The sequence below is a fragment of the Gadus macrocephalus genome, chromosome 4 (genome assembly GCF_031168955.1).
Source record: "Gadus macrocephalus chromosome 4, ASM3116895v1".
NCBI lineage: Eukaryota > Metazoa > Chordata > Actinopteri > Gadiformes > Gadidae > Gadus > Gadus macrocephalus.
The window spans coordinates 14,453,544-14,470,519 of record NC_082385.1 but is presented as its reverse complement, the minus strand read 5'-3'; the positions used below and the strand labels follow the sequence as shown (position 1 = coordinate 14,470,519).

Here is a 16,976-nt window from a genome sequence, read left to right as displayed (position 1 = left end):
CATGTCTTTGCTACCAAATAAGTTGTTGACCAGTGCTGCATTCAAAGCCTGTCAGTCGTAAAGTGCTGGCTTCATTTTGGTTTTATATTGGAATTTCATAACGCATCCATAAATGCTCCCCAAATCTAAATATTTCACATCCTCCTGGGATAAAATACGAGCTGTGCGTAGCAGAGCCATACCTTGGGAGGGTTGCGGCGCTAATACGTTATATTTTCATCAATAAAGAGAGAGCCGCATAAAAGAACAGGCGGGAGCATTATCCATTTGTGAGGCTTGGGGGCTCTGCTGCGTGGGGTGTAAAGGCCAGGACCAACGTGCTGAGCTTTGGCTCAGATAATGTCCTCTCATATTGTATTCCTCGCACAACGCCACAAGCTTCCAGCAAATGAGACACTCATGCTATTTTGCATGTCCAATCTTTCCGTACACCTCGTTTTCATTGCCGTCTTTTCTCTCCCTGTTTTCGTGAGATTGACATTTTGTCTCTTTTGCAGAGCTTCTGGGTTGATTTTTTGCAGCTTTTCGGAGGACCCTATAAGTCCTCCGAACTTTAGGGTGACTTTACGGGCCTTTTTTCGGATGTCTAGCTTTCTCACATGCGGCATGGTAGGCTGTTATGAATCCACAGTCTCTGAAGCAGAGAGCCGCCACCAGCCCACACCACTTAAAGGACTTCTCAAAAGTCTGCTGTCCACTCATTCTTTCAGAATGTGGTATTATGTCGACAATTATCATTAGCATAATAGCTATGCTAATGATAATTCGGCATTATGCTAAACACTTCCAGGCATGTGGCGTGGATATGGCCTATTGTTTTACTTAAAGTGGATTTATTTCAAAACAATGCATTGGCAAATAATCTCTCATATGCCAACAAGTATGTAAATAATGTATATGTTTCTGGCTGATTTGCAAGCAATAACATAGAACGAGGAAGAGATGAAGTTGAATAATAAAGGGGTGTATTCCTTATTATCCCCAGCGCCTGTAGAGAGGTTCTGAATGGGTGGAGACAGAGTAGTACTTAAGTCAGACATCTCTTGAGCAAGGAAGACACAGACTCTTACCCATCGAGCAGATCACAGCTGCTAGCCAAAATTAATACTCGCCACTTCCTCATGATGGAAAAACAGAAGGCAGTTCTTGAGAAGGCGGCACAGATCTTCCACATCAGGCACCTGCTTCTCCAGCAGGGCCTGGCAGAGTGCCTGGGGACCCTGGTTCTGGTGGTGAGTATACAGGGCCGGGCGGGGCTTGTGGTTTTGAACATAGATCGATTTAGATTAGGCAGACACTTTTATGCGTCTGCTTTTTACCAAATCAATTAAAACATGGACGGTCAATGATTAATGAATACAATCGATGACAAGGCACCACCACGCATTGCTCGATGGTACCTTATGAAACACAGAACAACAATATTACATTTTGGATATAATTATTTCATGCAGACTATTGGTTTCATCTGGAAAGGACATGTTATTAAGTTCATAAATTCACCAGAATGATTTTGCATTGCATTGCTAGTACAATGATTGGATGACATATAATATCCTAGCTGCGAATGGGTCACTATCAGCAATGAGGATTTTATTCATCAACCAGAAGATTAGAATATTAATTTATCTTATCCAAATATCTGCAATGTCCTTTCCAAAGCCTTTCCATTTGCCAGCACACAGCTTCTGACCTTTGGCGGTTTAGAATTTCCACAGCTCTGGATGCTACTGAGATAAGGACCTCTTCTGGTCTGCATTTCCCATTACCATTTATAACTTCATCATATTATTTATTTACGGACCGTCTTATTTACAAAACTGGATCTAAATTCCTCAAAATAGATCATCAATGTCAGGGCTGTCCAGATCAATTTGAAACAGTTTGACTTTCAAGACGAGTTGACGAGAAGATTTTACCTTCCTCTTGATGCAGCAAAGCACATCATACAATGTAGACAACAGGGCTGTACAACTTTACAACAGGGAGTGTGGGCCATGATGTATAGTTCAAATACTCAACATTATTAACATCTTAGAGACCAATGAATCCACACCATGGGAAGGATAAATAGTCTGTAAGCAGGCGTTCTCAGTTCCCCAGACAACACATCCAGAGAGGACACCAGCTGGGTGGGTCTCTGTGATGTCAGCAGCAGGCGGCTCCTGTGCAAAACACTGAAAACAGAGAAGGAAACCCCTCCTTGACACCAGGAAGACCCACGCATGTGTTTCCATGTTTAAAGTCGTGTTTTTCTGGTTAAAAGTCTGCCCCTCTCCAAAAAAACAAAAAAAAAACAATCACATCCAAAGCACCCACAAAAACATCTGCATGACCTACGAGGTTCAATACAAAAGAGACACGCCCTGACTGAGAAGGAGACCGGGCCAGTGGGACCCCACACCAGGGTGGGGGTCCGGGTTTCAGCGGTCTCTCTCTCCTCCTGCAGACGTTTGGCTGCGGCTCGGTGGCCCAGATGCTTCTCAGCGGAGGTTCCCACGGCGCGTTCCTCACCGTCAACCTGGCCTTTGGGTTCGCCGCCACGCTGGGGATCCTCATCAGTGGACAGGTGTCAGGTGAGGGGCCGTTAAAGTGGTGTATAGGAACGTATAGGGGAACTTATATGGGGGGAGTGGAGGGTGTGCTTAAATTCTAAGTTTGAGCGGATTGATTTAATCACAAATAATACAATTGTTCGGTTGCTCGTGTCTGTAAGATTTAGTAGGATTCATATATCAGCTCCTCATTATTATGGACGGAAGCAGTGGTGGGTGCAGTATTTAGTGTTTACCCTACAGGAGAAGATCACCACGCTGTTTGTAGTGCTGATGACAGCCGCCCGTCATCAGCACTACAAACACTCGGCATCTCAGAAGAGTACAAAGAAGATGGTGGAAGGGGGAGCGTTCCTACTTGATCAAAAAACAATGCGGTGCATGACGGCGTCAGAAGTGAAGACATAAAAAAACATTAAGTAAGTGTGACTGCGAGTGGCGGGAGACAAGCGCACGCGTGAACGAGCAATCGGAGCAGTTCACTTCCCCTTTTTCATTACTATTTTTGTGTTCCGAAAAACATTGACTTTGTAAGGTAGTTTCTTTTTTTTTCTTCCAATTTAGTATGTGTCACAGAGCGCTCCCTCCCGTTTCTGAAGGGTCTCACACGCAGCCCACAATTACATGGGGATGGGCTCGCTGCTGCGTTTGCTCTTTGAGAATCAGGGGCGAGAGTATTTTCTAAGAAGATAAGAAGGCCTCCATCTCTCTCTCGTTGCTCTTTGAGTCACTGATCATAGCTAAGAAGACATCTCCTTTAGGAGTCCTGTTTAGAAAGTCTCACGTTTCTGTCCTTCTCGCCCTCCGTAGGTGGTCACCTGAACCCGGCCGTGACCTTTGCCCTCTGTCTCCTGGGGAAGGAGCCATGGAGGAAGTTCCCGGTCTACTTCCTCTTCCAGACGTTGGGGGCCTTCCTGGGCGCCGGAATCATATTTGGCATGTATTCTGGTAGGCGTCCTTGAAATGTAAAATGGCTACGCTGGGTTCCATCCCTGATGTCCACGGAGAACTTGCATGCTTCCTGCAGCCAGAGCCCCCACCCCTACGACACTGAGGGGCCAATCGAACACAGACATCGCACACAATTTTGCCGTTATAAACTATAAATTATTCAACAGTGAAAACTGATTTAACAATACGCCGTGGCTTTCCGTTTGATTTGAATCAAACTAATTGATGGTCCCCAATTAGCTTAGCGAGTTTGTTTGAAATTTGATCAAGCCCTTTTCTAGGTTTCGTTATGAAGCGGTGCTGTTCCATGCCCAACACCCAAAGCACCAAACATATTTAAGCGTTGTTAAAAACACCTAAACTTTGTGTTGCATCACAAGAAGGAGAGCTCAGCAGTGGCCAAAGTTCCACAGACACAACGCTGCGGCCGGTGCCTAGAGCTGCTCTGTGTGATCACCCCCATATCGAACCCATTTGTTCCTCTTAATGTAATCTGATAGCACCGCCGCAGCACCATCAAACACACAAGATCAATGCTTATTCAATATTTACCCAGGGGCCTGCTGTCAGGCAGAGACGAGAGTCTTGGTGGCCGGTGCTTACGGTTAATGAAGCTGCTCATCAACACTCAACACGGTAATGTGTGTGTCCCCACCAGATGCGCTGTGGGACTACGGCCAGGGGACGCTGTCTGTGGACGGGACCAACGCCACGGCGGGGATCTTCGCTACGTATCCCTCCCCACATCTCAGCCTGCTCAACGGATTCTTCGACCAGGTAACATAGTGTCAGACATTGTTTCATCACCTTTCATCACTTGCTCCGGATCACATCGCAAGAACATCATACCCGTTTAAGAATTCCACCCTGTGACCCCGGTGCTCGATAGCTACAGGGCCCAGATGGAGCTCTAAACCACTCCATCAGTCCCCAGGCCCTCTCCCCCACTCCAGCCCCATTTAAATTATCATTTTTATGTAATTCTCCCCCTGGAATCGCTATTCGGCAATTAAAAGGCCCCTAAATTCAACAAGTGAAATTTATATTTAATGGAGAGCATGTGATACGGAACAAACTGTTGTACTCACGCACGCTGACAGACAGGCAATAAGCAACGCCATCATTCAGTCTGTTTTTTATTGAGTTAGTCTTCTGAAGTGCGCTGGATGTGAGTTTTGTTTTGGGAAATATAGATAGGGGGCGGCACTGAGGGGGGGGGGGGGGGGTTAAGCTGTCAAGTTGCTTCACAAGATCGTTTTTGGAATTTACTCCCTTTGCCCTGTGGCGCTTGGAGATGGATTTATGCATTGAAATAGAAATATTGAAATAGAAATGATTATGATGAAGTATCTGTGTATTAGGGATTGTCAGTCTGTAGCGTTCAGGTATCAGGAGGTAAACACAAGCTCACTGCAGTGACCGCGAGATGTCTTAAGCACCGTTGGCCTCTTCTGATGCCCTGCACTATTTGAAGGGAAAGAGGTTTTCTTCTTTTTATACAAGGTTATTCCTTTTGTTCAAGAAGAATATCTGCGGTGTTTGTCACCACATAAATTGACCAAATTACCAATCTTTATCTTCCAAAGAAATAGGCCATTTTGGAGATGTTCATTTACATCGGAAGCCACTGGCTTGTGATTGATTCATAGCTTTTGGCGATTCACTCTCCCTTAGGGATAATGTTTCGTTGGATAAAATGTTAAACTAGAAGCTAAACATTTAATTACGTTTTTTTTTCCTTACATTAATTTCATAACATCCGAGACTGAACATCAACAGCAAAACCATCACAACCTCCCTAAACTAAACACCTTATTAAAGACATTATATAAAAAGGCCTAAGGCCTTGAAATTGACTTATCCTTTTTGGCTCTACTTCCATGTTCGGTTTCAGCCCTGTACAACACTTGGAGATTTCTTAAAGGACAAGCGCTTTTAAATCAAATCAACTATCATCAACGGACAACATAACCCCACAATGCATTTTGTGTCCGCTGTGTTTCAGCTGATCGGAACGGCCACATTAATTGTGTGTATCCTGGCCATCGTGGACCCCCACAACACCCCGGTCCCGGCGGGTCTGGAGGCCTTCACGGTGGGGCTGGTGGTGCTGGTGATCGGCCTCTCCATGGGCTTCAACTCGGGCTACGCCGTGAACCCCGCCCGGGACCTGGGGCCGCGCCTCTTCACCGCGCTGGCGGGCTGGGGCAGCGGGGTGTTCACGTGAGTAGCCGGAACATTTTAGATACAGCAGGGAGAATGTCTAACGGTTAAGGAGGAGTTTGGCTGTGAATGCTTTTGGGTTTTTAACAAAGTAGAGCACACAATGGAAAAAATTAAGGACTGCACTGCAACAAAGTCTAGACCCGGAAAAAATATTATCTTCCATGATTCTGAATCGATTCACAACTTTTCTTTGGACTTGGTTTTATTTTAACATTTTGTTTGCCTTTTTGTGTTGACATTATTGTCATCCGTTTATATATTTCCAGTTATCCCTTGGTAGGGACCCTATACCATCCCGAATGAAACATAGTAGATTAGGCTACCTCTTGACACATTATCGATTGGCTGAGGTGAATTCTGACATATTGCCTTAAAAAGCACACTAAAGAAGGATGGAAGTCCATGTTAATTATTTACTTTTGTTTAGTATCAGCTTCATTTTCTTTTACAATTTCTTGGCAGTTCAATATCTCGCTAACATAGTTCCCCTATGCCTATGTCACTTTTTTACCGCAGCTTTTTACATTTCTCAAGAAACGTTCTACTCAAGAAAAAGGGAGAATCTTTGAAGACCTGTCGCATGAAAATATAGCTATACCGTCAGATACAACACTAGCCACTAGAGGGTGCTGCGAGAAAACCTACATATTGCGGATAGAAATTAGTGAAACTAATTTCGATAGAAGTTTGCGAAATGACCAAAATAGTAATACAAAGAAATTATAATTGTCAAATTAACCCTCAAGAAAACATGTTCTCCAATAGTTCCTCTGCTCTAAACACTGCGGCCATTTTTCTCAACAGAGTGAAGGGCTACTGGTTCTTGGTGCCCCTGTTCGCCCCGTTCCTAGGGGCGGTGGTGGGGGTGGTGGTGTACCAGCTGATGGTGGGCTACAACGTGGAAGGAGAGGCACGCATCCAGAGAAGACGAGAGGAAGAGGAAAGCCTAAAATATGCAACTATAACCACCATCAATGAAGAGGCATAAGAATCCTTTGTGTTGTGTGTTGCCAGCATTTAAATATTTTATGTTATATTTTTTAAAAGGTGAAAGGTAAAGGTTTTAAGTCTCCTACATATTATTGATTGTCTTACAGTATGTTTGATATATTGATTGAAACAAAAAACATTCTATAGATTGGCAGATTTATCCACTGTCGTATTTTCGATTATTGTCGCCTATATTATAAACACTGCCAATTCTTTTTATAGGAATTCTATATTATTTGTATGCGAGGAACTTGCTGAGATATACTGAGTTCAAAAATATATTGTTATCAAAATAAAATGGAGCTGTCTCTCCAAATCCTGAAACTCGCGGCATAACGACAAATAACTACCGTATTATCATTTAGATTAAAACATATAGGGCCTAGTAAGAAATGAAGAAAAAACAAACTCAAAATGAAAGGTGTGATGCGGGTTAGAGAATGCAGTTAAACATAGAAAATAACCGCTGTTGAAAAAACTGCTTTTCAATTTAAACATATGGATTTTATGATCTTGTTTTATTTACCTTGGTGGTAGGATGGAGACTGCTTGGCGTCTCCTGTCCCCTCCCCTTTCCCCTCTCTCCTGTCCCCTTTCCCCTCTCTCCTGTCCCCTCTCCTCCTCTCGTCTACCTGTCTCCACTCCTCTCTTTTCCTTGTCTCCTCTCCTGCAAAGCAATTGTAACCGATATGGTTAAAATTTCCACAATAGCCTCAATATAGATAGACCATCCAGATGTCCACGTTTCACAATGAACCTCATAAGATACGTTGCTCAGAAAACTTCAGCCAACCAGAAGTTTTGTCTTGATCTCCTCTTGGCGATCCTTTTAACATCGTTCATGACATTTAAAGTATATATATATATATATATATATATATATTTTTTTTTTTTACTTGATAGGCTGGGCCCCTTTCAACTCCAGTGCGGCAAAAATCGACATTGTTAAACCCCATTGTGCTGTTCAAATGCATAAAAGCATTCAAATAAAAAACATAAAGTCCTAAATTCTCGCAAAACTCCTTGAATTCCATGGGACCCCTTATAAGCAGCTTCTGGTACCTTCCACATCAGAGAGGTATCTACGTCTAGTGTGCACCTAGTGTGCACCTCAGTGACCAGGAGACTTAATCATTCACAACATAGACGCAGACTATTATGATTGATGTGAATAATAAGATGTAACAAGGCGGGCCCACTTGAGGCAACCGCACACTGGATTGCAATTAATAAAGAACTGTGAACGTGTGGAGGAGAGTGTTCACCAGGACTCGTTTGAGGTCACAGCCCTTTCACCTTTTCTCTGTGCATAGGTCAGCATATGAACGCAGTATATTTCAATAAGCTGTCTTTACAATCCTCCTCTTTACTTCCTGTTCTATTCAACCACAACACCAACATATTAACCCGCAGCCGCCGCCAAACAACTGCTGAACTCAACCCTAACAATTTCCAACCTCATTTGTTTGGCTTTGCCGCGCTAGCCGTAGTCTTTTAACGGGCCCAAGGGGTAGCCAGTTCATTGGCTCTGACCCGTTGCTCTAACGTGGTAATGGTGGTCGATGCCCTGTTCACAAAACTTTCAAGTGTAATTTGCTTTTGGTTTCCTTTATGTCCACATTTCCCTTAGAAATTGGTCTCCTGAGAGGAACCGATAATAAATCCAAGACAATATCGGAGCAGCTCACCCCAAAGCTACCCGTTTAAAAGCACTACTGAAACCTACACAAGGGAGGTACTTAAGTTAGGTTTCTGCATGCACATCATTGAGATTGGGGTGTGGGTGGGGGGGGGTCGTACTGTGACACTGCTCCATACCAACTAGTGCTGGCTTTACCCAGGAGGGCTGGCGGGCGGTGAGGTCAGTCCGTACTGAGGTCAGTCCGTGCTGAGGGACGCTCAGGCTCCACATTCAGGGAAGGGCCCTTCTTTTAGTTCACATATCTAATCGATGGACAGACAGATAAATAATTGATTGTACTCTGAGAATGCGTGCAGAGTGCCGACGAGAGCCTAAGTAAGCCGGTCAGAAGCCTACCGCGGGGCTGAATTCCCCGGGGCTTTCGCTCATGTCAAGATGTCATGTGGTCCCAGATGAGATGTCAAACTCGTCTCCCTCCAATCTACGTCTTCCTACAGTGGTTGACCACATTTGACCGGTCGGCTAGAAAACCCCAGAAGCATGCTGAAATATTTATATGGTATTGAATGTTGAGTATTCTCATATTTCTATCTGCTTGAATTTAGATTGACGTGCTTCATCTAAATTATTCTCAAGTCCTAGCTCTTCATATAAACTGCAGATTCAAGTGACAAAGATACATCTAAATAAACATTTTAAATGTATAGATTAAGAAAAACGCATGCACGCCTTTTCTGTACATTTCACAAAACCAAATCCCCATTTTACAACTCTGATATATTTTTCTTAATCGTAGAGTGTATTTTTCATTTGGATATGCCAGAGATTTCTTAATACCCTGAAGGCCATGACAGTTTGCAACCGAAAAACAAAATCAACATCCTTACTTCACTGGAGAAATAACTCCATAGTTTTTGTGTAGTCTGTGCAGTCGGCCACTCTGCCTGAATGTTATAAAACTGACTCAATGCAGGCTGAGGGTTTTATGCACACATTAGGATGAAATGGACATCCACTAACAACATGTAAGTGAAACAACTTGTGAGGAAACGCAATGGCCATATAGGGAAGACCTGGGCATTGTACGGCCCCCGGGCCACATCTGGCCCTTTGGCCGTTTCTAACTGGCCCGCGTGAGGTCTGTGGGGAGCTCATATTCAAATGTAAATAATTGTATAAAAAAAATAATCCAACTTCACTGCTTTTATTATGAAGGCGACTTTTGTTGTTGCTTTTGTTGTGCGTGCGTATGCAGCTTATTCTTCTCTGGTGGCAAGTTGCAACTAAAAATAAGTAGAAGAACCCCGTCAACGAGCCACGAACTGGCCACGAACTGAGCTCACAGGAGACTTTAGCGCTGACGTGAATGGCTGTTATTCCTGAAAAATGTCAGCTCATGCGAACAAAAGAAAGGTTGATACAGAGTGCCGAGTTTTTAACCAAACATGGACTTCTAAGTATTTTTTCACTGAAGTCAAAGGTAAAGCCGTGTTCTTGTGGAGAACAGGTCGCTGTGTTAAAGGATTATAATTTTAATCACCACTACAATACTAAACACGCAGAGAAAACGGCAACATGACACGGACATCTGAAGCTTTGCTAGCTAAACTGCAAAAGCAAAACCAGCTTTGTGATATCCAACAAAATCGCCAAAAAAAGTAAGCCATTTTCTGAAGGGGAAAGATTGTTTGGTGGACTCTGCTGCGCTAATATGCCGGAAGAAAGGTAGGTCGATCCAAAAAGGACCGACCTACCTTTCTCTGGTGAAATGTGAACAAACATTTTCAGTGATGAAGTTTAACAAATCAGGATGCAGATCTTCTCTCACTGATGATCACCTGTCAGCTGTCCTGTGCATATCCACCTCAAACAATTAACCTGACTCCAGTGCACTTGTTCAAGCCAAGCACAAACTAGATTTCTCTCACTGAACAAGAAAAAATCACTGAAAAACAGCTAATGGAGTAATACAACTAAAATCAAAAAGATAATATCACTTTGTATAAAGTCAATTTATTGCTGTTCTGAAAAACAAAACACACATTTTGTTTAAAATTGCTTTGAGTATACTGTTCAAATAGTGACATGTTGTCACTATGTCTGCCTCAGTTTTTCATCTGAAGAAAACATGTGGAAAAAAAGCTAATTCTGTAATTACGCTGCAAATGAAATAGTAATAACACTTTATAAAGTTCATTCAATGCTGTTCTTTAGTAAAAACATGCTAATCTTTTTCACAATTGCTTTTGTGGATGTTAGTTAAATACTCACATAACTGCATTTTGTACCATGTCTGCTTTATTTTTCATAACATTTACTCTTACCAGTCACGGCTTATCAAATATCCTACATTTTACTGCTTTTTATGAGATCAATTTAGCCTATTGGTCTGGCCCTCCACAACAGTCCCTGTTTCTCATGTGGCCCTTTGGGAAAATTAATTGCCCACCCCTGCTATAGGGCTTATAAATCAAAATGCATCATGGGATTTTTTGTTGGCAATACTTTGCGTATTGAGAGGATTCAAGGGAGTTGTAGTACTGTAAAGTATATCCTACATCAATGTTGACATACCTTAACTAGGCCAATGGCATGAAAAACACTGTCGGGTTCAAACAGTGTTTCTCTATAATGACAAATTATTTCACAAAAAAATACGTAACCATGAGAAAAAAACCTTGCTATAACCATAATTACTAAGATGCCTATTCTTTCGCTTACAAAATGGAGGAAGTCATTGCAATGAGACGTCCTGTTGAAGTCCTACAGGAGTAGCAAACGCACAAACAATGAGGACTCCAGGATAATGAAACGCAAGCTACACTTACATGTTTGCAAAAGAATCATGTCTGAAATAGATTTTTCAAAAAGACACCTATTACATTTTTAATTTACACATATCCAGAAAATACGATCATTTCCATATAGGAAAGACAAGCAGTTGGTTCTTTTTAACAGAGCACGCCCTAACCTTAAGTACAGAGCAGTCAAGCTGAAAGTTCAAGTTGGGCAGTATGTGTTTGCAGGGAGGGTCAGAGTGAAGAACATTTCAGAGTTGCTTACTGCACCACTTAACTAGCAATACGTCCTTTTGGTGTGGACATTATGCTAATTGAGTTAATAGTTCTGTCCTTTAAATGGTGCAAGGAGTTCAGGAAAGTGAAAGTGAAACTGAAGAATACCTGAGGAGTGGTGGAAATATATAATGCATGACGAGAGTCCTGCGACCAGGGGTCACTGCAGTCCATTATGGTCCACGGTGTAGGAAGGGGCTTTGTTTCAAGATGTGCTCATTACTTGGTTGACACTAAAGATTTCCCATCACTAGTCCAGATGAACTCCTAGTGGTGTATTGAGGTGTTGCAAGATGGGTTTTATACACCTCGTTTTATTGATATTGATGGAATGTGTCAGGAGACGGTTTGAATGTGAAGTTCAAAAGGACAAAACCGTCTTTGTAAACGACAGTGTTTGCTTCTCAAATTCTAAATTACTTAAGTTAAAGGGCCCCTAGTTCAAAATGTTTCCCTTTTTGACATCACAAGTGGGAGTTTCCATGCAGAAGTATGAGGGGAGGTCTAAATGCCAGCCGACCAGTTGTTGCAATCGACCACTCAACTCATTCCAGCAGCTGGCCACGGCCACATTGTGGAATCAATAGAAGGGATACCTTTTCAAAAACGTTTCGTTGATCGTTCTTGAAGTGTATGTTTGGGGCTCTTTTAGAAACCATCAATTTAACAATTCACAAATGCACTGTAAGTAGTGTCCAAAACACAACTGACTCCATCTCTGCATAAATCAAATCAATGCAATTACCAATGGGAAATAAAATAAACTAACATCTATCAGGCAGGCCGATGTGACATCCTGCTCAAGCTTGTGTTGTTTTGACATTTGGAAGTCCTTGTTGGCGTGACCTTTGCTATATAGCATTACCAAACAGTCCAAGAGTCAATCCCAAATATTTCTCGTAAAATGACGCTATTTACCTATCAAATGGCTTCCATGATGGGCACAAAGGGAAGCATTTATGTTTGTGAATAGTTTGGATTTTATTTACTCAGACACGCCAATCATTCTTCATCCTTAGGGACGTCCCATCCTCTGATCTACACATGGGCCAGGGCCGTACCAAATGTCACCATCAAAAGCCGACATCTGTTACCTACGAGTTGAGCTACGGGCTAGTAACTTATTTCAGTATTGGGTGCAATTGTCATTAAATAATGTAAATAAATAATTCTGTTATTGAAATATTATTTTTATAAAAATATATATTTTTAAAAGGATTAATAATTAAATGATGATTTTTATATATTTATTTTATTCAACCTTTATTTTTCCAGATAAAACATTAAGAACAGTTTCATATTTACAATATTGACCCACGTGAAATTTGATTGCCATGTATCATCCATTAATCGATTGAGAATAAGTATCTTCAATTTCTTAAGTGGACCCAGAGACAACATTGGAGAATACATATCTTCTCGGCCAACAGTTGTCAGTCATTGCCCTTGGAGTTGGCCGAGTCAAAGGTGGCACAGATACGCTGATGGATGGACGGGGGGATCTTGAAGGCTGAAGGCTGGAAGAGAGGAATCGGCCGCTTTTCACTCTTTTGGACAAAGAAGAGGAGGGAGCAGAATGAGGAAGATGAAGGAGGAAAAAAGAGTCATGGAACAATCAGACTGAAGCATGTCTAGTTTGAAAACAATACCTATTAAACGACGAGTACATGTCTTTCCTTCTCTGTGGCTTTTTGTAGAGAAACATATGCTGTTACTCTCTCCTCCTTTCTCCCTCTCCCTTCTCACCCTCCGTCCCTCTTTCTTCCCCTTTCTCCCACTCTCTTCTCCCTCTTTCTCCCCCCTTCTCCCCCATTCTATCCCCTTCTACCCCATTCTTCCCCCTCTCTTCCACTTTCTCCCTCTCCCTCCGTCTTACCACCCCCTCTCCCTCTTTCTCCCCCCTTCGCCACCCTTCCTCATACTCCCACTCTCTGGGCTCACCTCTGCCACCGGCGTGTACACCTGGAGGATCTGCTCACGACCTTTAACCTGCCGTACACTGATCTTGCAGGAGAGCTGCGGGGGCGTGGGCGAGGGGCCGAGGCGCTCCAGGGAGAAGGCACACTGCAGCGGGTGGTGAACCCGGCCCCACACCTGGGCGAACGAGAACTCCTGCCAGAGGAAATCATTACACAGAGAGAGAGAGAGAGAGCGAGCGAGAGAGCGAGAGAGAGAGAGAGAGAGAGAGAGAGAGAGGGTCAGACTCAATAAGCACCGAGCAGCTGATTGCTTTTTTGTGTTTGTTTAAATCACCTGAGAAAACAAAAGTCTTGTTTTTTCCCTTCATTCATTACGCTTCATTCCATTCCATAGGATTAAATTAAAACAGGTTTTGATTGGACGCTCGGGATCGAAGGTTTAGTGCTAACGGAGAACGCGGCCCAAGAGGTCAGGCCGGACCCCTCTGAGCGGTCCAATCGGTTCCAACTCTTGCTTTTAAAACAACGGCGATCTCTGGCTAAACGAGAGAGGCTGACAGCATCGTTAGCGCTGCTGGAGGAGGGGGGAGGGGGGGTTCTACATTGAATAACGGGGTGTAATTCAATGTAAAACCGTCACTGCCTCCAGTCATGGCTGCCGTGCTGCCCCCGAGGAGCCCGCGCTCCCCAGGAAGGAAGCCCCGTCCGGGGGGTTGGGAGCGGTGGAAGAGGATTAATCCACTAATAAGATGTCACTGGCAGGATCAACATCATGGATCAGGGAGAGGAACACACATGGGTGTTCTGTTTCATTGCTAGTACAGTCACACTGTAACACTGCAGTGTAACAGCTACTGCACTGTTAGCTGTTACACTGGAGCCAGTGTTGGTCAGCTATGAATTGCTCGTGCAAACGGGCACATGCACCAACAGCTGTACATGCACACTAACACACACACACACACACACACACACACACACACACACACACACACACACACACACACACACACACACACACACACACACACACACACACACACACACACACACACACACACACGTATCTCCGGGGCGTACCTGGCAGGTGGTGAAGGGCTTGATGCTCCAGAGGAGCTGTGGGAGGTCCTGGATGGAGACCTGCAGGCTGAAGCCGTCCCCACTGAACTGCAGCGTCCTGGGCTCCTCCAGCAGACGGCCTCCCCTCACACACTCCAGCACCGCCACGGCCTGGGGGACCGGGGTCCAGGGGAGAGGGCCAGATGAGTTATCTCTGTACAATGCACACATGGGCTGCGGTCCACAACTCTTTTTCCATGGTCCTCCTTCCTATCGCTCGTTGACTATTCCCTGGAAGTTTGCTCTTGACATATGCGTCCGGCCCCCTCTCGTACAGATAGAGCTCCAGCAGACCAGTCCCAACCGTTTATCTAATGCAGGGCAGAACGACTGTTCAGAGGATAGCCCTATGTTTGGTTTCTTGTTGCTCTGATTGGTTGTAGGTCTAACCGATTGAATCCAGAGGCCTTGTTTGGAATCGATCCGGCAGAGAAGGTTCGGTGGTATTAAAGGGGAGGTTGACCGTCGATGAGGATCTGAGCCAATCACAGCCTTCACATACACGCTTAATGGCCGTCTGAAGAGGCCTGAGCACAACCAACTCTATGTAACAGCCGGGGAATGGCTGTTTTGTAACTGCCAGCAAGCGTTTTGCTGCCTGCTTTTGCGTGATTGTCTCTTCACCTTTATTGCTGTTTGTGTGAGTTAAAAAAAAACGAAAACTCCAAACTGAAAGCGCCCGCCGTCATGGCGGGGTTAAGTGCCGACGTTCTGCGGTGGCAGCAGTAAAAACGTCGGCTTTCATCTGGGCTTCAACAGAAAGGCAGGGTAACACGGCCCCCGCTCTACAGCCTTCTGTGTGATCACCCCCTAAAGGCCGCTGCTCTCACTGCGTATTCAGGGAAAGATTAAACCAATGGAGATCTGCGAGAGCTGAGGATCTGCTGGGATCCGCGACAGAGCGACTATTGGAATGCAGCCAGAGCCCCTTTCTGAAGATATCCTCTTCACAGACAAAAGCAACTCGCAGCAGTCTTCTTCAGATCACTTAAGCCTCCTAATTCGTTGATTAACACAGATAATGCATTTGTGCATCAACTCAGAAGACCTCGACGTAAAACGACTGTCTGGGCTGGCCAGCTTTACTACGAACAGGAGGGCAGTTCACTTCCACAAGATGCATTATGGGAAGTATGTGCAAAACATTAGTGAATGTAATTATCATCTATTATTACACGGGTCCTTTCAACGTTCCGTTCGCTTGCATGGGCACTTCCCAAATTCCGGAGGTCAATTATTTTCGGATAATTCATTGGCAACGGATGAATAATGACCACTGTCAATAATGACCACTGCGTCGGTGTCCTGTTCGCCCTGTCTGGGCTTATTTTCTCGATAATGACCGGCGTTCTATACATTATCCCTTACTTATTACACGGGTCTTTTCAATGTTCCGTTCACTTGCATGGGCAATTCACAATTTCCGGCGGTCAATTATTTTTGGATAATTGACCGTTGCCAATGAATAATGACCGCTGTCAAGGTAAACAAAAGGACTTTTTGCCTTTGGTATCACTCCGCACGTAGTCCGGTAACTTGTCAATGTAATAAGCGGGATATGTATCCATAGACATCTTATAGATAGACGGAGCATCGAATGCTACCGCCTACTGGCGCTGACGAGACGCGGGGCCGCCATCTTGGAGTGGTCATCCGCTCCACTCAGTGTAATCCGTTTGGCTGGAGCAATGAACTGTCAGCGCATTTAATTAATCATACCTCACTGAATACCACTGATTTTCATGCGGTTTTTTGTCATACGTGTAGCTATGATAAAGGCCACATGGTTTGGCGTGTTTTATTATTCGTTACTAATTATACCAATAGTACGGTAATGTTAAATCTTGCTTGTGAAAAGTAATCCCCCGATTCCTATTATGGATTGTCCGCCGATTTGAGCAGGAATACGCTGAACAACAGCCCGGCATCCTGTTTCTGCTGCTGTTTCTGCTCCCGGTTGACCACTCCAAGATGGCGGCCGTATTTCTCGCGTCCCAGCAGCCAATGCTCCGTCTATCTATAAGATGTCTATTAGAGCCCGACCGATATAGGATTTTTAAGGCCGATACCGATACGAATATTTTGTGATTAAAAAATCCGATATGCCGATATATATAAAAAAAAAAAATCCAGAAACGCGCAACAAAACAGATTTCCCTAACATTGGTTATTTGTAGTTATCCTTTAAATCCTTTTCACTCTCAACTAACACGTAACAACAGCAAAACTGGACATGGTAGTCATGAATTAAGTCATGCTTATCGACTTTAGAGAATTGATGGGGATGTTCTTTTAATTGTTATTCAAGCAATGTATGTCTTGTGACAGTTGCCAACTTACCATGAACACACTTGCACACATGAGCTGTGTTGGAAATCATTCCCTATTCACTCCCTCACTATTCCCTATATAGTGTTTATGATATAGTGCACTATATAGGGAACAAACAAACGAGAATTCGCTCTGTGCACAATATGGCGACCGTTGGCGGAAATGATCT

At 43.9% G+C, this 16,976-nt stretch overlaps 2 protein-coding genes across 2 annotated transcripts in view; one reads left to right on the top strand and one right to left on the bottom strand.

Annotated features, from left to right (window-relative positions):
- Positions 1-1,043: 1,043 nt before the first annotated feature.
- On the top strand, positions 1,044-7,068 carry LOC132456146 (aquaporin-3-like). The gene is made up of 6 exons (XM_060050378.1): positions 1,044-1,232; positions 2,450-2,576; positions 3,366-3,503; positions 4,165-4,283; positions 5,512-5,729; positions 6,537-7,068. Exons 1-6 carry the CDS (start codon positions 1,122-1,124, stop codon positions 6,718-6,720), a joined length of 897 nt encoding a protein of 298 aa, XP_059906361.1. The 5' UTR covers positions 1,044-1,121; the 3' UTR covers positions 6,721-7,068.
- A 5,603-nt stretch (positions 7,069-12,671) lies between these two features.
- LOC132456145 (netrin receptor UNC5D-like) overlaps positions 12,672-16,976 on the bottom strand; it is a 149,313-nt gene continuing 145,008 nt past the window's right edge. Inside the window, exons 15-17 of the mRNA XM_060050377.1 lie at positions 14,438-14,587; positions 13,380-13,550; positions 12,672-12,985 (exon numbers count right to left, since the gene is read on the bottom strand). Coding sequence (XP_059906360.1) covers positions 12,872-12,985; positions 13,380-13,550; positions 14,438-14,587 — 435 coding nt within the window. The 3' untranslated portion in view covers positions 12,672-12,871. The remainder of the gene's footprint in view (positions 12,986-13,379; positions 13,551-14,437; positions 14,588-16,976) is intronic.

Coding starts and splice junctions, on each gene's coding strand:
- LOC132456146 (XM_060050378.1), top strand. CDS start 1,122: ATGATGGAAAAACAGAAGGCAGTTCTTGAGAAGGCGGCACAGATCTTC. Junction 1,233..2,449: donor TGGGGACCCTGGTTCTGGTG/GTGAGTATACAG, acceptor CTCCTCCTGCAG/ACGTTTGGCTGCGGCTCGGT. Junction 4,284..5,511: donor TCAACGGATTCTTCGACCAG/GTAACATAGTGT, acceptor GCTGTGTTTCAG/CTGATCGGAACGGCCACATT.